At 39.8% G+C, this 24,878-nt stretch overlaps 2 protein-coding genes across 2 annotated transcripts; one reads left to right on the forward strand and one right to left on the reverse strand.

The window, feature by feature from the left end:
• Positions 1-2,752: 2,752 nt before the first annotated feature.
• Positions 2,753-18,042, forward strand: LOC144527341 (phosphatidylinositol 5-phosphate 4-kinase type-2 beta-like). Its single transcript, XM_078265281.1, has 10 exons — positions 2,753-3,381; positions 6,357-6,454; positions 8,763-8,859; positions 9,159-9,311; positions 10,251-10,397; positions 13,309-13,347; positions 13,775-13,888; positions 15,365-15,626; positions 15,957-16,060; positions 17,078-18,042. The coding sequence occupies exons 1-10, from the start codon at positions 3,238-3,240 to the stop codon at positions 17,156-17,158; spliced, it is 1,239 nt and encodes a 412-aa protein (XP_078121407.1). The 5' UTR covers positions 2,753-3,237; the 3' UTR covers positions 17,159-18,042.
• Positions 18,043-18,968: 926 nt separating this feature from the next.
• On the reverse strand, positions 18,969-24,026 carry psmb3 (proteasome 20S subunit beta 3). The gene is made up of 6 exons (XM_078265293.1): positions 23,897-24,026; positions 22,470-22,654; positions 21,645-21,752; positions 21,334-21,511; positions 19,214-19,308; positions 18,969-19,126 (listed from the first exon to the last, which is right to left on the reverse strand). Exons 1-6 carry the CDS (start codon positions 23,897-23,899, stop codon positions 19,078-19,080), a joined length of 618 nt encoding a protein of 205 aa, XP_078121419.1. The 5' UTR covers positions 23,900-24,026; the 3' UTR covers positions 18,969-19,077.
• Between the last annotated feature and the right edge of the window lie 852 nt (positions 24,027-24,878).

Genomic DNA, 24,878 nt, shown 5'->3' on the forward strand with positions numbered 1-24,878 from the left:
CTATAGTCTGTGAGTGGTATTAACCTGTTGGCTTAATGTTTACACTTAATAGTGTTATCTTTTCTAAGAAATAGTGTAACTGATCACATCACCTGGTTGAGTTTTGTCCCGAAGATGTCTTAATATCATCATATCTTCTTTTCTTATATAGTTTTTTTTTTATTAAGCTGTCAAGTCAACATTTTTCATACATTTAACACTTTTTCTAGATATTAATATATGTTTTTGACAATTAACGCAATAAAGTTAAAGTTAGCCATACAAAAAAAAAAGAAAAAAAGAAAGCAAAAGAAAAGGTGTGTGGCAAAGGAACAGTGTGCGTTGTGTTACCGTAGATGTTCAATGTCAAAGTCCATTAATACATAAAATCTGATCTATGTGGGCTAATAAAATCAATCCATCCTTTCCATTTATCCAACATTTATCAAATACGTCCATCTTGAGTCTCAGAGCAAATGTCAATTTTTCCATGACAAAAATTTTGTCCATCACATTGAACCAATCTACAAGAATGGGTGCTCCCTGATTAAGCCATTTTTTAGTAATAGCCTTCTTACCGGCAACCAGCATTATCCTAAATACAGTATGTACAGTTTAGAATAGCCTATCAGCTGCTGTGTTGTTTTTTTTTTTTTACCCAAGTACAGGACTTGAAAGCAAAAGTCAATCTCAACTCCCAAAACTTTTTCCATACTGGCTCTGATTGCCATCCAATACTGATGTATCCCTGTGCATTCCCAAAACACGTGAAAATGTGTTGCTCTGTCTGTCCCACAGCTTCTCTTTGCCCTCCCCCGTGATATTTAAGTGCAGGTGTTAAAAAGTATCTGACCCTGTTTTTCCAATGATATTCTCTACATGACAAGTTGGTTGGCGAGTTGGTTGACTTCAATTGCATGTCATTTAGATTCTCCCATTCGTCTAACGATAGCACAGAGTGTCCCTCATTTTCCCATTTCTCTTTAATGTAAGATGTGCCTCCCACCCCCTAATTCCTGAAGGCCCCTATAGAGTTTAGAAATAATTCTGGCACCCAGGTCAGCTCTGTATGCAGCAATGAAATTATTTAGAATCCAAGCTCCAGAGCCAAGTTTTTCTAGGTCCTCTTTGCTAATTACCCTCTCTATATGATGTCTCAGCTGCAAAAATCAAAAGAAATCTTGGTTGGCTAGTCCATGTTTCTCATTTAAGAGAGGTTTTCTCAAAGAAGTCCAAGTATATTGTGAGCCCTCGTGACTCCCATAGTTTGAAAGTTGCATCCAGTCTGGGGTAAAACCTGGCTCATAGGCCACCCACCTGATCACCGAATAAGGCTCCTTTTCACCATATAGTTTCACCATTTTAAACCAGATTTTAGGTGGTACCTCTGGCAATGGATTGGTATTCGCCAATGATGGCCTGTAGAGCAATACAATCATCATATCTAACCACATGAAATTGGTGGAATTCTGGAGAATATTGCTGTTAATGCAGTGAATGAGTGAACATACCCCATGGCCTCCATTGTCAGACCAGAAGCTGTGCTGGTTGGCCTTGGAGAATTACATTGTGTGTAAAGTCCTGCATTGACAATGTTACTTAAGTAAAATCATCGGGAAAATGTACTTAAGTATTAAAAGTAAAAGTACTCAATGGAGAAAAATCCTCACATTTTAGAAACTGGAAACGATCCAAACTGTTCTGTGTTTAATCCTCTAATCATTTCAGCTGGACTTGTAGGCCGTTATATTGTTGGGTAGTTGAATTTATAATAAAACCTCATATTTTATAAACTACATGTGTTTTGTGTGAAAAAAAATCTTAATTTGTAAAGTAACTAGTAACTAAAGCTGTCAGATTAATGTAGTGGAGTAAAAAGTACAATATTTCTCTCTGAAATGTAGTGGAGTAGAGAAAGTGGCATGAAAAGAAAAGACACAATACAAGTAGGCAACCTCAAATTTGTACTTAAGTACAGTGCTTGAGTAAATGTACTTAGTTACATTCCACCACTGTATTTATGTGTATGTGAAACTGTGAGGGGTTCTTGTGATCCATCAGATTCTGTGACCTGATGAGAACTTTTAGCTACGTTGCTAGCAGTTTTAATGGTGACATCATTTATTGTGATCTGTTATCAAACATAATGGTAGTTAAATCTATAACAGCTTAGATGTATGACCTTATCTGAATACTACAGAGCTCAGTAGTGCATACTAGATGTGTCTTTAAAGCACTCACACCTCACCTGCCAACCTTTGGTAAATCCATTTTTATAGTTGAATCTCTATTGACACAGAATCGGCCAGGTCACAGATGTAAGTGTTACAGTTGATACAACCAGGGCCATCATTGAGGACACTGACTGAAGTCATGCCGCCGTATTTACATTTTTTAGGGAGTTTGAGCATTTTAGCAACCTGGGGGGAGTTTACACTCTACAAAATTTAAAAAGAAAATCAACACAGTCTAATGATTTTTTACAGACATAGGCATAACAGTGTGTAGACTATATTTAAACAATAGGCTATTCAAGATAACTGAACAGTTAACTTAATAAATAAAATGTAAAAAAAAAAAAAAAAAAAAAAACACAAACTACTAACACATTTAACAGATGGGTGTTTTGGGCGGACTTGGTCCTCAGTCCTTGCTACAAACCATCTAGCTACCCTCCTTGTACTTAGTGTAATTCGGATCCAAGGTAAAGTGTGTGGGAATCCCTGTAGTTCTACCGGCGTCCTGCTGGGAGCGCTGTTGACTGTAAAATGCAACACAGACGCCATCTTGAGGAGACCCCGAACGTAGCGCTGGCATGAGCGCTGGTCAGTGGCTGACAACAATCTCAGGCGCATCATGACGGGATTACTCACTAACAAGTAAAACAGCAGCACAACCAGTTCTGTGTTGCACACGTTCACGGGAAAAGAGAAGAGCTGTCTGGCGAGTGTTCACCTCTCCAGGTTGTTGTTTTTGAAGAGTGGGGCTGTGCTGTAGCCTGATGGCCGGCTAGCTGCTCTCTGGACTCCACCGCGGCCTGCTCGGGAGGAGGAAGGGTGGTGACGGCGCAAAATGCTCTACCGCTGACTCCCATCAAGACAGTTATCCTACCCAGAGACTCGCTGCGAGTTGGACGACGAGCACGATGCACTTATAGATTTTTTAAACGCTCTTAACTTTTCGAATTTTCTGTTGTGTGTAGGGGCTGTTGAACGACAGTGAGTGCCGTCTGCGTACCCTGAATTCCCAGCCTGAGACATGTCATCCAACTGCACCAGCGCAGCGCCTGTCAGCGCTAGCAAAACCAAGACGAAAAAGAAGCATTTTATAGGACAGAAAGTGAAATTATTCCGTGCAAGTGAGCCCATTCTCAGCGTTTTAATGTGGGGTGTCAACCATACGGTAAGTACATCTTAAATGTCTCGTTCTCGCTAGTAAGCAGTTTGTTTATGCTGCTGTTTTGATTTAGCTAGCCGGCTAGCTTGTTAGCCAGCTGCCCTCATCTGTCAAGCCAGCTTTGATGCTTTCAGTCGGCCATGTAATGTATCTATTTAATGGGTATTCGCTAAGTATTTAGTAGTGTGCTTGGACAGAAATGTCTTGGCTGACTCTGTCCAGAGCTGGCCGTCATACAGTTTGTAGCTAAATGCTGTCTTGATAGTTAGCCGCGATTTGCTGTGTCTGAAGCGTGGGTTTTGCACGGATTTTAAGTGTGCATTTTAAACTCTCTGCAGCTGTGGAATGATTATCAGAAAATTAGCATGTCCTCGGCAGATTGTGCATTATCACTCAAAGCCTAGCGTCAATAATGTGCCATCATAAATCATGGATGGTAAAGTGTTTTGGAGCCAAGTCGTGAGCTGCGGCTGCTGTACTGTAGTGCAGGCATGGAGTGGGAGGGGTGTGACAGGCAGCCGGAGCAGCAGGTTAAACACAGATTTTCAGCCCCACAGCTGCAGACAGTAGCCTGCCTATTGTTTAAATAAGCCGGCTCCGAGCTTGCATTTGCAGCTCTAAATGCTCGGCGCATGCACCCGACTACTGCAGTTTATACCGTCACATCATTCCCCTATAAATAGAGCAGAAAAATACATCACATTCACTTTTGGCCGAGACAGCCTATGGCTATGAAAAGCACAGTGATGAGCAGATTCGACACCATTGATGGATGGAGTGGGTTTGCACCAGCAGTGTGCTCTTGCCTAATATGCAATACATAGTAATAACTTTTTTTGTCAGGCACCCACTCTGGCACAGTTTAATTGATGCTTGAAAAGCAGCTTCTCTGGTGTGAGAAGAACTATCTAGGGTTGAAACTTTTTGATCTGCTCTGAATGAAAAAGCACCTGCTATTGCCACAGTCAGTTGTAATTTGTTTTCACATCTTTTTATTTTTGGTTCCCTTGTGTCAGTTAAAGTACATAACCATCTGGTTGTCATGGTTATGATGAAATGACAGTATTCGGTGGTAAACTGACTCTTCTTCCGAACATAAATGCGTCAATAACTGGTGGTAACTCAAAGGTGGTCATAACTGCCAAAACAGCATATAGTGACAAAACAGCCAAAGCAGATTTGACACTGTGACAGTGGGAATGCTGTTTGTGTGTCTGTATCAAACCACGCTGATTTCAGCAAGACGTAACATAACACTAGCCAGCCGGTTAAATGAAATGACAATATAATGATATGGTTATTACTGCAGCATCTCCAATATTCAGTGGGTGAACTTTGGCAGTGGACGTGTGGGTGCAGCACACAGGCCTGTTGATTTGAGGTGTGGGTGGTGGGAAGCAGATTCAAGGCATCAAACAGACTTCTCATCAAAGTCAGGAGTTGGATGCATTTTTAATAGTGCTCTAGCTGTGATGCTGGAGGACTTCACTTCCACACACAGTGTCAGTTAGTGTTAGCCTAGACGATGTACTACGCCACCTGTTTGATGCTGTTAATCCCACTGATTATTTTTTTTTAATGTCATGTCGGCAAATAATTGCCCACTCAGGTAGTTCAAAGCTTTAAGTGAAAGGGAGTGTTTGTATTCTGCTGCACTGCTCTTTCACTGAGCCCATTCAGCATTATTAGAGGACACCGTTACAATAACAAAAGGCTGATATTTGTAAAGGACACCGTGTGTTCATATAGAAACATTCCGTCAAAAACTCATCAACTGCATGTTTTTATACTTCATAAGTTCACTTTTTTTTTTAAATTTGAACTTTTACTGCACACATCTGAGTTCATGGAATTGACAGGCCTCCAGTAGAAAGCTACCTGACTGACTTTCCCTTTTCAAAACTGTATTCAAAAATTATGGGCTACTTTTAGTGTGTTGCAACTGTGTTGAATAAAATATATTTTAATTAAATTTTTTGGATATAAATGACACTTTTGTTGTTATTCATTTATTTTTATTTATGGTTAGTTTGATAGGGACAGATACAGTATACATAGTCAAAACTGAAAACAGCTATCCCATGCGAGTATCACAGTGTTTATAGCAGATGCTAGTTTGCAACACCTGTCCCTAGAAGGGCTTTTATGAAACTAAGAGATTAGAACAGTGAGGTAACAAGGAGCTAAACTGGATACAGCGAGATACAATAACACACTACACACACATACCAATTACCAAACGGCACGGTCAGGACTGTGTTGTTGTTGTTTTTTTTTTTGTTTTTTTTTAAAGTTTATCCATCAGTTATTACTTCATAGTTCCTTAAAGGCTGTTTCACTCAACTTTCTCCCTGGGGTCGTGGTATCTATTCAATCTTTACGCATAATTTCCCTTGTATGGCTGTTTACTCGATAATCTCCAAAGAGTTTTTTTCTGAAGGTCATCAGCGTGAGCTTTTGCCCTGGATGTGTTTCATCAGATACGATCAGAGTTGGGGGGGGGGGGGGCTCAACTGCAGTTGCAAGTCAAACTGTATCCTGCTGTTTGGTCCCAGAGTTAATGATTGGTGCTGGTAAACACTCGCAGAGATTTGGCAGAATGCATTTGGGTCACATAAACCTGACAACACATATATCGTTTTTGGATACTGAGGCATGTTACAGGTATTCACAGCTCTTTTAGGCATGTGCAGTACCTGAGTGCCAAATGAGATGCTTATACTGTACATATTTCTCTCAACTTTATTTTTGTATGTTTAAGCACAGGTTGATTTGTTTGAGTGGATCTGCGCAGAACAGTGGAGTACTTTTTTGTAGGAGTATGTTTTGAGCGAAATTTTAAACCATGCTCTTATTGAAATTGCAAAAGTCAATTTCTTATATTCCTGAAATACCAATACAGTCTGTTAGTGTGTAGGCCTATGCCAGCTTCAGGCTCTTGTCTGATCTCTCTCTCCCTCTTTCTCACTTCTCTCCCTCAGATTAACGAGTTAAGTAATGTGCCTGTACCAGTTATGCTGATGCCAGATGACTTTAAAGCCTACAGTAAGATCAAAGTGGACAACCACCTATTTAACAAGTACGTACATCACAGCTTATGTGCTGTCAGGGCAGCCTGTTGAAGGCACAATCTGTAATCCACGTGTAAACAAAAGGGTCAACCCAACACCAGAGTTCACACCTGCTTCCACTCCAAAATGGCTGACGGATGTTTTTGTAAAGTGATGACTTCTTTGCTCAAACGCTCAAATTGCAGATATACTGTACTCATCATATCCCATCACAATACAAACTGAGACTTTGTCCGACTTGCCTAATATATGCTGTATTTAGAATGAACGGGACCATCCATAATGTGACAATGATGACTTAACCAAGCAGCATAGCAATACAAATCATCCTCATGGCAAAGTAGCAGTATAGGACAGAAGCCGTATGGTGTTTTCTCTAAGTCTGTACTGTAGCCTCCAACAATTAAGAGAAATGTGCCGCCTTGGTTGTGCGCACAGGAGTTGACAAAATAAACAGTACTTTGAGTCTGAAGTAAATGAGTCACCATAGCAGCCTCTGCCACAAAAGTGGATCCTATTAGGTTGCATGACATTTCATAGTGATTATCAACCCCCCAAAATAGTCTGTGTTCATCACAACACTGTTGGCTATTTCCAACTTGAGACTCCCTTGTTCCGTTTTGTTGATGCAATGTATCTGTGCTTGTTGTCAGGGCTGCACGATATGAGGAAATATGCGATGATGTTGTGATAATCAGTTCCGCCTTTCTGTTGCTTTCAGTATTATTCTAAAATACAACAAATTGCAAAAACAAATGAAAGGAAATAATTTCCAAAATTCTTTTATTAAACAAATTGAACATGGAATTGAATATAAAAGGCACCGCTAAAAAAAGAGACGGTTGCATTTTAAAGTGCAGTCTTGTACCAATAGTATCTTTCAACACAAAAAATCTCTGATTGTCTTTCGCGATATGTCGCAGCCTTTGGCCATGTGTTTATTTAGCCAGTTGATATTGCAATGACGGTTTAAAAAAACCCCCAAAAAACCGATATAATGTGCAGCCCTAGTTGTCATGCCACATTAATTCGATAATCCTGTAGCTTCTTTGAGTGATGCACCTACAGTTTAGGCACACTATGGTGTCTTTCTCTTTGTTGCTCATTTACAGTTCCCAAAGAGTCTCTTGTTGCTTTTGAGAACTTGCATATCAAATTGCTAATAGCCAGACTCAAACCAACCAATATTTACAGCAACCCAAATCTATTCTCGCAACAAAATATAAGGGCTGAAATGTAAAATGCAAGGATATGTAATTTGCATTGGACATTTGCTATTTAAAAGCAAGAGATAAAGCCACACTGGATTTGTGATTTTTGGCTGCAATTCAAATGTCTTTGCATTTCACATTCCAGTTCTGCCATATTTTGTAGTGATGAAGGTTTTCGGTTGGTGGTATTGTTCACTAGTTTGCGGTCATGCATCTCTTTGCATTTCTTTACTTGAGCAAAATAAATTCCAAAGATAACTGCCAATAGGAATACGAGATGTCCCTAAATAGAGTCAAAATATACCACATGTATGTTCAATAAAATCTCTATTTTTTGTTGACATTTGTACACATCCGGCTTTAGTAGTGAATGGAAATTATGTCAGTGCTTAAGTTCACATGTGATGAAATTTGTTTTCTTTGCAATACGAATTGCAAAGAAACTGATGTTTGGGTTTACTTTGCTATTTGGTGCACTTCTCATCCTGCAAACAGGCAGCATCTAAAGTTACGTTCACAAGTAGAACTAGAAGAGCACTCGGAGAGCGCAGACCTCCGCCAAGGCCTTCCCTATCTGGCAATGTTAACCTTACGACTTGAAGGGCCGTTCACATGAATTTTCCCAGTCAGGAACTAATGTTTCTGGTTATTCTGACACCTCGTGAACGCAGCACAAATGCCCTACCTTGCAATGTTATTGAAAGTGATAAAAAATTGATGTATCCACCCCGTGATGTGGATCCACTCCAAAATTGAATGGGTTCTTCCTTGGCCCGTGCTACACCCTTCCCCACGTCTCATGAAAATCGGGCCAGCAGTTTTTCCATAATCCTGCTGACAGACAAAAAGACAAACTGCACCGAAAGCATGACCTCCTCGGAAGAGTTGACAAATGCGTTTGGGAAATGAGCTCAAAGCTGTAAATGCCAACTCTGAATTGCATTGTAGTCTGTTGCAGGATCCACACAATAGCAGAAGTAAATCCAACAGCAAGCAGACCTTTTCCAAAACAAACATCAGTCTTCCTCCTCATTTTCAGCGATGAGCCTCTGAGCTCCTTTTTGTTGTTCTGACTCTTTGTAACTCTCCTTCTTCTCCTGGTCAGAGAAAACCTGCCTAGTCGCTTTAAGTTCAAGGAGTACTGTCCCATGGTGTTCAGAAACCTGAGGGAGAGGTTCTGCATCGATGACCAGGACTACCAGGTAAGTTCCTTCTGGTTACAGGACACAAACCAAATGAGGGGTGGGAAAAATAACAAGCTTCGGCTTCATCCCGCTACTTTTCGGATTTGTCGCACTTCGTAGATATTGTTTTTCCTTTTCGGTGCGTTGCTACGCCCTTATTGTGTTTTTTAGATTTCATATTTTTTGTTCGAAATAAAGAAACAAACTTTTGATGAAAGAAATAAAAATTATTTTAAGGTGAAAGGGTCTTGGGAAGTGTAAAATGTCTACTTTGACATAAGGATATAAATGGATGTCTTTTTTAATTTTTTCGGCAGAACTCTCTGACGAGGAGCGCCCCACTCAATAGCGACACCCAGGGTCGCTTCGGCAACCGCTTCCTGTCCAGCTACGACCACCACTTTGTAATTAAAACCGTGTCCAGTGAGGACATTGCTGAGATGCACAACATCCTAAAGAAATATCACCAGGTAGCCCACGGTTCAGTGTTAAGGTTTTTTTTTACTTGTCCGGTCAGGCAAGTGGGAAAAAAAATTCTACTGGCCCAATTGGGTTTTTAAAATATTTAAAAAAAACAAACTTGAAAGCATCAGAAACGTAAAAGAAATGTTGAGGAAAAAAAAACAAAAACGTCAACTCAGTTCTTGATTGGCCAACGGCACATTCAAATCAAATCATTCAACATGCATTACTTGCCCCGGGCCATCGGGCAACCCTTATTGTTGAACCCTGAAGCCCCTCGTACCACCACACGGGACATTTGACTTAGTACTTCGATATCTGTAATGCGGTTACATTTTTGGGTATGAAATGTGTGCTTTCTTACAGTATTGCATCTAAATATTTATTATTTATATAGATGAAGTATAGGACTGAAATGTAGGAGTACCAGTCCGTGAAAAATTATTTAAGGTCTGCTTCCTTCGTTTGCATCTAACCTCATGCAAGTAAATGCTGCAGAATTGTTGAAATGCTGACTGAAGAGCAGTGCTGTGTTCAGTTTTACTTAGGGCTGTCAAACCATTACATTTTCTTAATCGCGATTAATCGTTGAATTTCTATAGTTAATCGCATGTTTTATCACATGATTAAAATTCTATTATTTTGCATTTCAGAACTGCTTTTAAGTACATATAAACAATGGGAAGCCATTCTTACCAGTGTATCTTGATTGGGAATCAAATGAATGCAAAGAAAGTGACTTTATGAACTTGATTTCAAGATTTATACGATTAAAAAAAATAAAAAAAATTATTAACGCATTATGCTTGACTCTTAATCGCATCGCGATTAACGCGTTAATGCTGACAGCCCTAGTTTTAATCAGTTCATAAACTGTATATTTGATTCCTTACTCCCACACTTTTTTCCCGTTAAACTCTCTGCTTTCCTCCCCTGATTGGCTCCAGTTTATAGTGGAGTGTCATGGCAACACGCTGCTCCCTCAGTTCCTGGGCATGTACAGGCTAACGGTGGACGGGGTGGAGACGTACATGGTGGTGACCCGGAATGTATTTAGCCATCGCCTCACTGTACACCGCAAATATGACCTGAAGGTAGAACATGTCTGTTCACTGCACTACACAAACATGTTTCGCCCACACACAAACCTTTCTTAGGATAAAACACAAACACACACACACACACACACACACACACACACACACACACACACACACACACACACACACACACACACACACAACTGAATACTAGAAGCACAGACTCCAGTCACACATTTGTGCAACAACAGCCGTCTCTCTCATTACCCCTGTAACCACTCTTTGAATGATAAATGTGTGAAAATGTATATATATTATGGATTTATTTAGGACTTTCCTCCAAGGGATTACATTAAAATGAAACATCCTAGATTCAATTAGGTTAAATGTAATAGTAATGAATGAATATCAATTTAGATATCAAGTAATTGTACAAGTCAAGCAAAAATGCAGAGTATTTGCTCATTCCAGATTTCTCTGTTTCATATGTAACTTTAATGTATTTTGGTTTCAGACATTCGTTTGGGATCTGAACAAATTAGAAAATTGACTAAATCGACTTTAATTGAGTCAGAGCAATGCAATTTTAGGTGAATGCTTATATACTGCTCACCTGATGTATTTGGATTTTGCAGTGATTATGGGCCATGGCAGTAGTTTAACAACACTGTTATTATGGGCACGTATAAATGTGAAGTTTGGACAATCAATTCCAAAAATCAATCAACCGATTTTACACATCAAAGTCTGTTTACAGGGTACTCCTGCATGTGTGGAAGAAAAGTTGTATAAATCCTTTTGTGGCTTCAGAGGGAGCTGTGTTGGTACAATGGGTTCTGTTTCTCCTCATGCTTGAAAGCCAGGGCCAGACTGATATAAGTGCTTCTAAAGCATTTTTAAGTTCAGGACAATGTATTGACTGTGTCGGTAGTTTGAAGTATTTGAGGCAAATATGAACAAAACCAACTAAATTGGAAAAAAAAGTTGCTGTTTGATTTTAATTTTGTTTAATAACATACAATAAATAACATTTGGAGTAAAGTACACTATACAGTTCTGTTCGTCTAAGTTGTGAATAGTCATGGAAAAGTTTCTCTATGTGTATAATGTGTGGGAACCCTGGCGGTAAGAAAAAACAATCTGTTACATAAAGTGTATTTTTGTGCATTTCTTTCTGACTTTTTTTCCTTTTGAAATACTAGATTATTTCACCTCGTCAGGCCTCTAAAAATCCCTCTTTAGTTGAACTGCTGACATTTCATGTTTGCACTGAGGCCATAAACTTTGACGAGGGGTCCCGAGTAGACATTGCTTCATTTTAAGGGCTCACAGGCCAAAAAAGGTTGGGAACCACTGCCTTTAGACTGACCTACCCACCATCTACTCAGAAGTCGGCTACAGCCGCTTACACATTGTAAACAGCCGTGGCTGCTTGCCTGGTCCTGGTAACGTTAGCAGTTAGCAGAGTTAGCACAGCGGCATTAGCCAGGACCAGTCAGGATCACTTTACTGGCTGTGTCTCAATTGATTTTGCGAGTAACCAACTCGGGTACTCTAGCTATATAATTCAATGTGAGTAGAATACAAATGTTGAAATGACATAAAATGCCCGTCCCTAGTAGCTGTGATAAATTAGCCTGAAGCTAATGCTTAGCTACCTGTTCAGGAGGAAATTAGTCAACTCTGCGTCCTTTTGGGCTCTAAGCTGTCTCCATCTTTCAAATACATCTCCAATATTTACCCGGGGTTTGTTACGTCCCTGGTCACGCAACTGTTAGAAACATGACGTTTTTTTTGTCGGGTAAAATCTATCTCCGTTGATCCTGTTTGTTTGTGTGCTGCTTTTATGGCTGTGCTAACCTCACAGCTGTAGCTGGTCCGGCCTGGCTGACAAACTGGGCAGTTGAACAACAAACAGGCCAAAACACAAACAGACATTCCGTCATGGAACGGAAATTTCAAAAGGAGAAAATACCGGCGTTAGCATTGTTATCAGAAAAGATAGTATTTCAACTTAGCATGTTTCCTTAATATCTGATGACGCATTGGGGTCCTTTTTGGATTTATTACAGTAAATATATTACATATTGGACCTTTTAAGATTTAAGGACCAAAAAAAAAAAATCACCTAATTTGCATATGTATTTATTTTAGACCAAAAGTATTCAGTGGATAACCTTATTTGTTACCTATCTGATAACCAGAGAAGCATACTGTAATGTTTATTATTGAAGATGATATGTGTGTCTTCTAAAAGCGGTGGGTCAACTTTGAGGGCCCCTGTGTCCTGAATGGCTGGTCATTCAGGTAAACTAAACCACGTTCTAACGCTCAAACAGGTAAACAGGTAGGAAGAGATTTGTTCAAATCAAAAGGGGCGAAGTACATTCTGCGTATACTACTACTACTACTACTACTACATATACTATACTACTAAAGCATTAGTCCATACCTTTTTGATATTAATGAACGTCCGTTACATTCAAGCCATTGCCAAATGAGTTGCTACAAAGCTAATTAAGACTATCAGCTCCACACAACTCTCGCCAACAGTTTTGTTAGAATTCCTCATGGGGGCGACAGAAACTACGCACCGTAGCTTTAAGATACTTCATTTAGCAATATACTCAGAAAAAGGGCAAGGTTCATACTCTTCTGGTAAAATTAGCAGGAGATTACAAATCGAGCTCATCAATAAAACATTCTGGGTTTGTGCTGAATATTACGGTGCACAGTTTCCCCACCGGTCGTTATGAACACAGTGTGCTAACTGCTTCTTTCCCCTCCCCTAAAAGAATCCTTCATAGCATAAGCTTCTTCTCCTGCCAAGTATTCTCTGGAGAAAACAACCTTACCTTTTCCAATATTGACATTTTAAAAATGCACTATGCTAACAATTCCTCAGATGTTTCTTGAGCTGCTTTCAGTTAATTCTATTTTTATCCCTATTTTCCCTCATTTATAGGGTTCTACGGTCTCAAGGGAAGCCAGCGACAAGGAGAAGGTACGTTTTATTTCCGTGCAGTGACGGCTGCTGACATGATGGGCCAAAAATAAACGCCCCTTAGCTCACAAACTTGTCAAAATGAGCTAAAAGTAAGTTTTAAGTAAACTGATGTATTCTGGTAGTAGTTTTGCACTGGTTTCATGTAGTCAGTGTGTGATACTTGGTTCATATGTGCTGTTGAATGCTGACAAATGTCAGCTGTTGGATTGGGACTTTATCTGTCCCGTGAAACCAGAAGTCACTGAAGGACCATTGATTCTGACATTATCTCGATGCATTTGTCATCATATGGCATTTACGACCGTGTGACTTGTAACGCTTATCAGCAGTATCTGTATCTTGCAGATGTGGCTCTGTGGCCTCTAATCATCACTACCAACATTTCTGCTACAGTTTGATACCTAAATACTTCCCCTCTCTTCAGGCTAAAGAACTCCCCACTTTTAAAGACAACGACTTCCTGAATGAAGGCCAGAAGCTGCAGATAGGAGATGACAACAAGAAGTACTTTTTGGAGAAGCTAAAGCGGGACGTAGAGGTAAGAAACACTTCTAGGTTTTCATCTGGTTTTCTGTAGAATTGATCAGGCTCTTCTGACTATCCCTCATTGTACAAACAAAAGAAGTGCTGTGAATCGGCTCCACCACAATGAAGGAATCTGTATGAGAAGCTCAGAATCAGTTTTACATGTCACAACTCAACATCTTTAAATTGCTCTTAAAGGGTAGTTTAGTTTTTTTTTTAACCCTATGGGGCAAATGTGCATCGTCAGTTTGGTCCACTAAAAGTGCTGTTTTTGCCACTGAAAGGCTCAGATTATTATTCTAAGGGTCTGACAACATTATGGAAAGCATCCATTCAGAGACAGGCCTTTTTAAAACCTTGTTGAGATTCTGTTTAACCATAAACAGCTCTGTGGTCGCTAGCGCTAAACCCACCAGACTCCATTTAAAAAAGAAATACTTTTTGCGTGTATAGAGCCAACATATTTTCACATGTAAATCGGTAAACTATGTGTTTATTTCAACCGAAACTAGAGTTGTGATGGTTGGAAAAGTGGAAAGATGACCCAAAACGGCTTTTCATAGTTATATTTTGTTTCCGTTGACTTTGAATTAAGTATACTTTACGATGCTAAAATTACAGTTTTTTATTTACATGGAGTCTGGTGGCTTTAGCAAACGTAATTTCGCAGATGTTTTTGTTTAAAAAAAAGAATCTTACTCTTTAACAGAAAGGTTGGCCTCCTTAGAAATCCTTTCCATAATGTTGTCAGACACTTAAAATATGAATCTGAGCCTGTCAGTGGCAAAACAAGCACTTTTGTGAAGGTAAATACAAGCTGGACAATTGTCTTATTAACTTACATTGTAGTTTGTTTCTCCACTGCCGACTGCAGCGATCTCTTAATACTGGACCAATGTCAAAGATAGTTGTTCCCATCAGTCACTTAGACACAAAAACATTAAAAAAGTATAGTTCCCCTTTAACCACTTACTCTAAATATTCACACTTTTGACAGAGAATTATTTAGTAACCATTTTGAAAATCAATATCAAATCAGTTATCAAGCAAATTACCAAGTGATCACTTACCCAGTTTTTCAAACGTGAGGATGTTTGTCAGGAAAAAATCTTTCCAGATTCACAGCTTGTTTCGCCGCTGCCGACTGCAGCAATGTTGCTTAATACTGGACCAATGTCAAAGATTGTTGTTCCCATCAGTCACTTAGACACAAAGACATAGGATATAGGGTTTCAGGTTGAAAAGAACGGTATTTACCCTTTAAAATGGTAAGAAATGTGTCTATTATTTGATTTAGTTTGGGTAGTCTGGCTATCAGACCTCAATACTTTTAATGGGTTTTGTCCAGATGTGACAACTTGTCTGTCTGTCTGTCTGTCTGTCTGTCTGTCTGTGTGCTGTGTGTGTCGTGTGCTGTGTCGTGTGTGTGTGTGTGTGTGTGTGTGTGTGTGTGTGTGTGTGTGTGTGTGTGTGTGTGTGTCTGTGTCAGTTCCTGGCAACCCTAAAGATCATGGACTACAGTCTCCTGGTGGGGATCCATGACGTGGACCGGGCCGAGCAGGAGGAGATGGACGTGGAGGGCGTGGGGGAGGAGGAGGAGTACGACAACGACGGGATGGGTGGAGGCGTGCTCACCGGCTCGTTCGGCACGCCCCCCGACAGCCCCGGAAACCCTCTCAACTGCGGGGGATTCTTCGGCCCTGGGGAGTTTGACCCCTCTGTGGACGTTTACGCAATCAAGAGCCACGACTGTGAGGGCCGCCTTTGACATCTGTCTGACTTACTGAATCGAGCTCTAGCTTTAAAAAGCTAGAGCTGCCAGCTGATTAGATGACAAACTTGTCCGTCAAGAAAATAAGCATAAGAAATAATATGCATAATCTTGATATTTATATTGTTTAGTTTTACATTATCCTTATATTCCAGACCATCTTTATCAGCCAGATTAAGAGCACTTAAAACTACGGAGTAGAACAGTCAAAGCTGTAGCAGTAGAACACCAAAGAACTAAAGCCACAGCAGCCTTGATGGTGTGTTTTCAGGTGACAGTGAAACCTCGTGATGTGTTGTTCTTGTGCTAGGTGCTGTGAAGAAGGAAGTGTACTTCATGGCTATCATCGACATCCTGACGCACTATGACGCTAAGAAAAAAGCTGCACATGCTGCCAAAACTGTGAAACACGGGGTGAGACGACATCATCGCTACATCACGATCCTCCAGCCTATGGCTGCACACACAAAGGGCAGATTAAGAAGGGTCCAACATGTTAATTATAGCGTTTTAAAATAAGTCAATAAGACATTTTGAATACATCATGTAAAATACATATTTTTAAAGCAATGGATTAAGTCATTTCATATTTGTTTAGGCATCAAAAGTCAATTCAATAATAAGATGAAATGCCTTTTCATCATTCTTTGTTGAGATTACCGGAGCTTCATTGGAGTTCATTGTTATTTCAAGTTTCAGGGTTCATACGCATTTTAACCAATACTTTTCGGCAAATTTCCATGACTATGTATTCCTGAAAATGTCAGTCGACATTATACAATAAGAATATAAATCTGTGTTAAAGTTTAGCCTCGGAGGTTTAACAATAAAATGAATGATAATGTATGTTGTTCATAGTGGGATTCGTAATATCGCGCCCCGAATAGAACGTTGATTGTTAAGATGACGTGAAAATAAATGTATTAATCACACATTATTCTGCTGTGTTAAAAAAGAATTCCATGACTTTTCCAAAACTTTCTGGGTCTTTTAATGTTTCCAAAACCTTTCCAGGCTTGGAACTTGCATTTTTCAAATTCCAAAACCTTTCCAGGTTTTTTCAAAACATATGAACCCTGAAGTTTGTTTTTATACGCTGGTTATTGTATTGTACCTATTCATTGTATTTATTTACAGCAGCAGCGTCTAGCTTGTTGATTCCGAATAACTTTAACATGATTGATGCTTTAGCTAACTTGTGGTTGCGGAGCTTGCTCAGAGAGACTGGGAGCATGTGATTGGCTGAATCTGAATGGTGAGACAAAAATGACAATAACGATGACTTAAGTTTTAAGACTTTATTCTCCGGTCACAGGGCCCCTGGAAGGGCATTTCGCTCCATGTAACACAAAGAATAGCAGTATTATTGTTTTTATACTGCGTGCTGCTCCATCTCTCTAATTGTCTGCCTCTTTTTGTTTTGTTTCTCAGGCGGGGGCCGAGATCTCGACGGTGAACCCGGAGCAGTACTCCAAACGGTTCTACGAGTTCATGTCCAACATCTTATCATAGACTCATCTCCCAGGCCAGCCAGTCACTTCCTGTCATAGATCTGTCAAATGCCACGCACTTATTTCTCGTCTCCCTCACCTCAGTGTAGGTCCATCTACCCCATTTAAAAAAATAAAGAAATAAAAAAGAAATACTACCAGTATCCTCCCACAGCCAGCACCAGTCTGGCAGGAAGGATACACCGAGCCTGTTACACTGTCCCACACAAACCACCTCCCCGGCTCCCTCATCCACTGCAAGGAAAACTCGTTAAAACCCGCTCACTGAGTTCGGAACGGCATCCCGATAATCTAAACCTGTTGTTTTTAAATTGTTCTGCCTCCCAGTCCTCCTCAGCCGCCTTGTTACTCCTCACGCCAGGACAGAAACTGTCTCACTAATGCCTTGAACGAGTGTCAGCTTCAGCAGTTAACAGTCCGTTAGTACAGTCTCCTTGGTTTCTGTTCACGTCGTCGTCGTTCTTATGATTTCTATTACACACACACACACACACACACACACACACACACCTTCAACAGATGCTGAATGATCAGATTGCATGACAAACTCCTTGACAGTCGCCTTCCGGCTTCTCTCTGTAACAAAAGAATTCAAAGTACTGCTGACAAATTGGAACGACAGGGGATAAACACATTAATATATAATGGTGTATAAAGTAAATGAACGCAATATCAAAAAAAAAAAATGCATGGCTGATGTGTACATGAGACTCCACCAGTAAGTCGAAACATCAAACCTCTGAACTTAGCATCTGAGTGTTACAACTAAAACGACAAAAAAAAGAAAAGAATTGATGTTTGAATGTTACGTTGCCATATTGTTTTTGAATATTTTTGAAATTTTAACAGTGAGCTTGGTGGAGGTTGGTCTAAGAAAAAAAAATTCACATAAAAAAGAAAAAAGGGGAATTCTTCAGCAAATACTTGTTTTATTACCATAAGGATCATTTTTATATCTCGTTTACATTAATGTAGCAATTTTGTGTTTGTATACAGTATTGTTTTGTTACCAACAGACATTAGGAAAAAAGGTTACTTGAAAATGATTCATTGCATATTAAAGGGAGTTTTATCTTGTTTTTGTCGTTTGGCTATTTCTTCAGTGACTGTCCCTCAAACGTGCGTCAAACAGTTGTACAGTAACGAAAGTTTTTATTCAGGTCACGTGATTAACAACCAAGTTATCGCCGTGACAACCGACCTAACTCAATCTACGAAGGAAGACTGAGGTGCAGTTGAAAACTCCAGAAAAAGCTAGAGTGGACCCTGAGTTAGGCTGTCAAAACACCACAAAACAACCCATTAAGCAATACTATTTCACTAAACAGTAATAAGGTTGAGTCAGGTTACATTGAAGGGGAACTCCAAGTCATTTCATATTGCATTTCCATAGACTTTGGGGAGATTTTACAAAGATCAAAATTGAAGCAGCAGAGGCCAAAAATATCCCAACGTTTAGTGCCTAGAATGGGTGAAATTCCCAAAAAGCTGCATTATACACTTTCCATATTGCAGAATTGACAGGACTGGCCCCTGCAGGCTTTTCTCTGACAAAATGTCAGAAGTGTTAGGGAATGTCTCTTTGCAGCGTTATTAGTCTGGATGATACTTGTAGTTTGACACGCTGTTAAACTGAGATAAGTTTCTGTAATGTCACTACTCCAAACCTACTTTTTGAACTGGTGTATGGAAAAAGAAAAGGTTAAAGTATTTTCAGGTGGGCCACCCCAAGACTTACTTGGCAACTGAAATTGAATGAAACAAAGATCTGAAAAGTAGTGGCAGTTCTTCCACCAATAACATCAGTCAAGTTCAATGTTTAAACATATGTTGATTTATTGAAGAAAAAAAAACGACAGTACAAGCATTGTTATTTTTATACAAAACATCCGTGTTGAAGTGTGGGGAGAAACAGAAGTTCTAGTCCATCCTGGCTTTAAGGGTCCGTGTGGTGATCTTGTCTTTCTCGCTGCCAAAGAAAAGAAAAAGTTGTCACACACTGCAAATCTGTCATTCCTCCTAACCTTTGCATACTGTACTTCATCACTGAACTTACATGACATGTACAACGACTCCCATACCAGACACTGCATCTCTATCAACTGCATTCAGCATGGCCTGGGAGATGGTCTCAAACAGGTCCTCGGGTTCCTGCACGATCAAAAACAAACACCCGTGACTTTTTTTTTTTTTTTAAACTGAAGAATACCTGTGGCCAGAATAACTGAACCCTAGGTAGACCTCACCTAGTGCACAAGAGGATGAAAACTAGCCACTGCGGTACAAATGGCATAAACAGACAATGCGGCAGATTCATGCTGTGTGAACAAACCCATCCGATCTTGTAAATCTCTGCCCCAAAACTTAGATCTTGATCATCTTACCAATACCACATATTAAAAGCTAGTAGTAACAGGGTTTTTCCAACAACAAAAATGTTTACACCTAAACTATTTTACTTTTTAGAAGTCGTTTACACTCGACACGTTAAGTAAGCGATGAATTGCCGTTATTGAGGCAACGACTGTGTGTTAGTAATGAGAGCCAGGTTAGCTTATGTTACTAAAGTAAATAGGACTGGATATCAAACCCCAGTAGCCTGTATACTTTTGGAGCACCGGTACTTGATAGACCATTTCAGAAAGCCAAACCAATCCAAAATGTAATGTGCAAGTTTTTCGATAATGATACATTATAATAGTATCTATACTTTGTGTTTATATTTACAATAAATAAACAAACCAATCACTGCACTGTTCTATATATGAACTACGACGCAAGATTTGGCGTTAACGAGGTAACTTCAGGTTCAACCCAGGGTTTCGTGTATCACGACGGTGGATCGCTTCTTACCGGGTTCAATCGCCGTGGTAACTCATGCTGAACACCTAACCTGGTCGGGAGCAGGTTATGTTGGAGATTAGAGATCAACCGGTGTTAAAGCACCGCCTACTGACCAATCAATACTCGGTTGATAACGGCGTCACCGTGATTGATTGATTGATAGATAGATAGATCTCGATCGATATATAGAGGGGGGGGGGGGGGGGGGGTTTAAAACATTTAGAAACCGACAACCCCGTTAACATTCCCTAATGGGTATTTTTATGAAAGAAATAGATTTTCAGCAGAGTGAATATACGTAATAGGCTATTTGTCGGCTTCTTGAGCCGTGTGTTGCCAATATTATTTATTTATTTATATTTATATATATAAAAAAAACATAATTCAAACCAATGTGCGCATTTTAACCCCTGCCAGGGTTGCAACTGAAATAATAGGCTAAATCAACGGCAGTTTATGGAAAGCACAAGTGTAGTTATGGTCAGATCTTGTGCCTGACTGATGGGGAAGTGACATTGATAAGCGTAGTTATTTACGCATCTACAGCGTCGGCTATTTGTTTTGCCAGCTTTCCTCCTGTTTTAGGAAGCAGCAACTGTATTGCTTTTTGCCTGTCTGTGTTTTTCATATTAATGTAGAATTATAGTTTGCTCTTCTTGTTTAAAATATGCGGCTCTGGTAGATGTTTGCGATTGGTCGTGCTGTGCAAACCCCGCCTCTTTTATGTGAACGCGCGCGCCGCTGGATTGGGAAACCCTGGGTTGATTGAACTAGTTGATAACCAGCATCGTGATACAGGTTATGCGGGACCGCGGTTGTTAGGTTAGGTGAAGCCAGGTAACAGAAAGAAATCCAGGGCATGTTGATCTGGATTCGTAGTACAGGCCTCTGGTCACGGCATGTTTCTCCCACATACAGCAGCGTTGTTTACTGCAGCGGCAAAAGACATATCTGGCTCTACTAGTAGTTGACAAATTTCAAGCGATACCCAGCCCTAGAAATAAACAGTTTGTTACGGTTGTCTAAAATAATGCAACAACTTGAAGTTTAAAGATAACAGCGTTATTTACTAAAAGGCCTGGGACAGAGGAGGAAAGAGAGAGGTTAAAGACTATAATAGGCTATTTTACCATCTTTAGACCAGGACAGTAACTCAGTATGGGGCAATTTAATATACTGTCAATGTCATGTAGGATCCTGCAAAGATCATATACGTGCAAAATTAGGGGAATACTCATTTGCACATAAATAAACTGGTAGTAACTGTTGTTTAGCAGCCTGCACGCAACCTACAGGCAGCAGAGGGGCCTTCAAACTTCAGACATTACTTACCATGTCTGGCTCCCACAAAGATTCACACATTCCGTACATCTGCTCTGAGCAGGTGCCGCTCACAACAAAGTCTTCTGTCACCATGGGGCAGCCAATCAGATCCAAGGAGCAGATGAATGGCTCCGAGGTTTTGGGATCTAGTCCGGCAATCACAGGCTCGATGTAGTATGGCCCAAACCTAATGAAACATTAACCAGATGATCTTTTACTTTCTACGCATATTCTAGGCAAAGGCGAGCGGTGCAGCCTGTAAGCTGGACATAGTTCTTGTGTACACCAACATGGGTCTGTATCAAGTTCAGTGCACTAACCTCCTTTCATACAACAGGTTGGACACCATGCTCATGAAGGTCTTGGGCTTGATCTGGCGACCCTCCTTCAGCTCGTACAGGTTCAGTCGGAATTTAAGCCTCTGGGATCTACACAAAACGTAAAGACATCCATCACTCCTGAGACATTTTACATTTCATGATACTTAGAAAAAAGTCACAGAGAATGCTATTTTTTTTTTTTTTACTTATTTCCTAGGTGTGACTAACAACTTTACTAATACCACAGTTTCCCCTAAATAGAGTCTGCAACTACAACACTGACGTTCTTAGGGATACATTGTTAATGTGGTATAGACCTTTTTCACAGGCAGACATGTTGACATGTCATAGTAGGAAAAGCAGAGGTGTGTTCAAAACCATTAATGATGGCGGCATTCCACTTAGGAGAGGCCCTGGTGTTGTGCATGCTGATTCACTGAACTAGCTTACTGGGACACTTGATGGAATTGATCCATCGATAAGGTTATCAATTTCAGCCGTGCTTTTCCTACTATGACAGGTCAAAAATGTCTGCTGTTAAAAAGGGCTATTGAACTTAAGACTCCCGGCTTTCTCTACAGTAGTGTTACCCTGATTTTCCACTGGGCACACCTGACAACAGACCTGGCGCGTATCTTTAGCGGAGCCGTGGCGCGGCTGATGGAATATCAAGGATTGACTTGAATCGCTGCGATTGCTTGCGGGGGCCGCGGCGCGTTCCGGAACCCAGCGTAGACGCGCCCGGTGGAAAATAGGGGCTAGTCTTACCAATACATAGGATCTGAAAGTTTTTGAGAGAAAGACGTGGAGGTTAAACACACTCACACTGTCTGAACGTCAGTGGCCAGTCCAGCCAGCCCGATGTACAGCTTCTCTCCCATGGGGAAGATCTTCTGGAAATCTGTGGTGACCATCTGAGCCTGAATGCCAAATCTCCGGTCTGCTGCTATCGCCACACAGTTCTTCCCCCGCATGGCCATGACGGCCCCTCCATTATAGGACATAATAGACTGAAAGAGGAAGAAGAAAGGTAAGTAGGTCAAAGCTGAAACAATTAAAAGATAAATCAATTATTCAATTGACAAAAAAAAAAAAAAAAATGTATCAGCAACATTCTATCAATCAATTAATTAATTAATTGTTAGTCAGTTAGGCTCTATGAGATATAAGCGTGTTTGAACTTTATTTCGGATATTTTATTGAACAATCAATCAATTGCTTGATGGTAAAATAAAAAGGCTTATTCATTGACAATAAATGATAATTATAAGTTCAGTTGGCCTTATGATGGAGCATAAAAGAAGATTCACAACACAATGAAAAAGGCAGACATAAGAATCTCAACCACAGACCACGAATGTGTGTGACATACAAATAATATATAATATGTTTGCTCTCAAAATAGAATGACTGACTGAAATCTATTTATTACATCATGTTTAAAAACTAAAAAACGTGTCCGTTTAATGCATCAGGATTATTTCTAACCCACATATGTAAACAACGAACAGTGATTTAAAATAACATTAACTAACTTAAGAAATAACAGTAACATAAAATGTGTAGCTAGTTATAGAGCATAAACAGTGGACCAACGTCTGAAATATCACGCCTGATACATGCAAAATGATATTTAGGTAAAAACGTCTGACTAACACATTGTAGCCGTTTGTTAGTTTTCTGCTGACAGTATTTTATGTAGCTAGTCTATGACAGTAACGTAACTTATTAGCTTTAACGCTATATTATCCCGTTGCTAACTGTTAGCTACATTTAGTTGATGCTTCAGCCAACCAAGCTGACAATGTCTACTCAAACGTCAGCTGATGGTGACACAAACAGAGCTAACGTTACAGAAGTTCACTTACCTCAGTTAAAGAATCAAAATGCCATTTAAAGTGAAATCAGGAAAGGATATTAACCCTCAGTACACAATACAACGTTAGCTCATGTGCAGCTAAGTAAGCTAACGTTAAGTATTTAGCTAGCTAGCTAGCTTTCCGGCTATCGCCGGCTACTAGCAAAATGTATTCTTCTGTGTCGTTAAATGAAACTAATTGTAAATCTAAGGAACCAATCGTTAGTTTTCAGAGAATATTAGCTAACGTTAATTAGCGCATGCTGGAGATGCATATGAGCTAACCTTAGCAACATTTGCTTAGCTAGCTCTTGCAACTGCCTTGTTAACTGGTTAATTTTAGCATTTTACCTAAACCATTGTTCACATATGATCGAATGTTAGGTGTTCTTACCATCGCGAAGGCGTTTCAGTATGTTCCTTAATGCTAGAACTTGCAAACTCCACTTCTACTTAGCTAATACGAATGACTGCTCGTTACTTTCCAGAATGACTACACGATTTAGAAGAAACACAGAGATCAGACTAGCATGATTCTGCTACGACATCTCTTGCGCAGAGGTCATTGGCTGGATGAACGGCACTGATGTAAAGCGCAGCTGTCATTGGAGGATATGGCCAAAGGTGAACCGTACATGCATAGTTTGTTCGAGGCGTGTTAAAGTGAAATTAAAACCGGGAGGTTTCTTTTTTTGTTGTTAAATTTTTGAAGATGCTTTTAAAACTGGATTGTCACTGTCAAGCAGTTTTGTATAAAGTACTTGAAAGCAATACTTTGGTGAAAGCAATACTTTGGTAAAAGTACAAGTATCCCAACCCGATACCAGATAAGCGGACGAAGATGGATGGATGGACAAGTATCTTACCAGAAACTGACTTTGGTAGAAGTCAAAGTCACCTTTTTAGAAGTAATTTTATGATATTAAATGTACAGAAAAGTAAAAAATAAAAAAAACCTTTGATTATGAACTTTATTGTGGCTTCCTCAAAGTGAAGCATAATATTCAGGGTTACCACACCTTCTTAAACATCAAATTCAAAGTCTGACATCAATAAAGAGAAAAACAGAAACAGAATTTTCATTTTTTGTTCACTCCAACGTAAGAATTATTCTTGCAAGTAACGAAGATATCATGCTTAGGGGAAATGTAGAGGAGTATACATTTTATTTAGGATATGTTGTGGAGTAAAAGTGAACATTTCCAGAAATCTAAGTAATGAAGTAAAGTACAGCTACGTGAAAATTCTACTTAAGTACAGTAACAAAGTATTTGTACCTACATGTATTAGCACCACCCTGTTTAATGAGGGTTTGAGTAATTAAAAAAAGCCTACTTCTGAAGACTTTTATCACAGCAAATTAAATTCTCACTGTA

Source organism: Sander vitreus, chromosome 2 (assembly GCF_031162955.1).
Source record: "Sander vitreus isolate 19-12246 chromosome 2, sanVit1, whole genome shotgun sequence".
In the NCBI taxonomy this organism is placed as follows: Eukaryota; Metazoa; Chordata; class Actinopteri; order Perciformes; family Percidae; genus Sander; species Sander vitreus.

Coding starts and splice junctions, on each gene's coding strand:
- LOC144527341 (XM_078265281.1), top strand. CDS start 3,238: ATGTCATCCAACTGCACCAGCGCAGCGCCTGTCAGCGCTAGCAAAACC. Junction 13,889..15,364: donor AGCTAAAGCGGGACGTAGAG/GTAAGAAACACT, acceptor TGTCTGTGTCAG/TTCCTGGCAACCCTAAAGAT. Junction 16,061..17,077: donor CCAAAACTGTGAAACACGGG/GTGAGACGACAT, acceptor TTTGTTTCTCAG/GCGGGGGCCGAGATCTCGAC.
- psmb3 (XM_078265293.1), bottom strand. Junction 19,309..21,333: donor CTTTGTGGGAGCCAGACATG/GTAAGTAATGTC, acceptor TTGATCGTGCAG/GAACCCGAGGACCTGTTTGA. Junction 19,127..19,213: donor GGAGTCGTTGTACATGTCAT/GTAAGTTCAGTG, acceptor TTTCTTTGGCAG/CGAGAAAGACAAGATCACCA.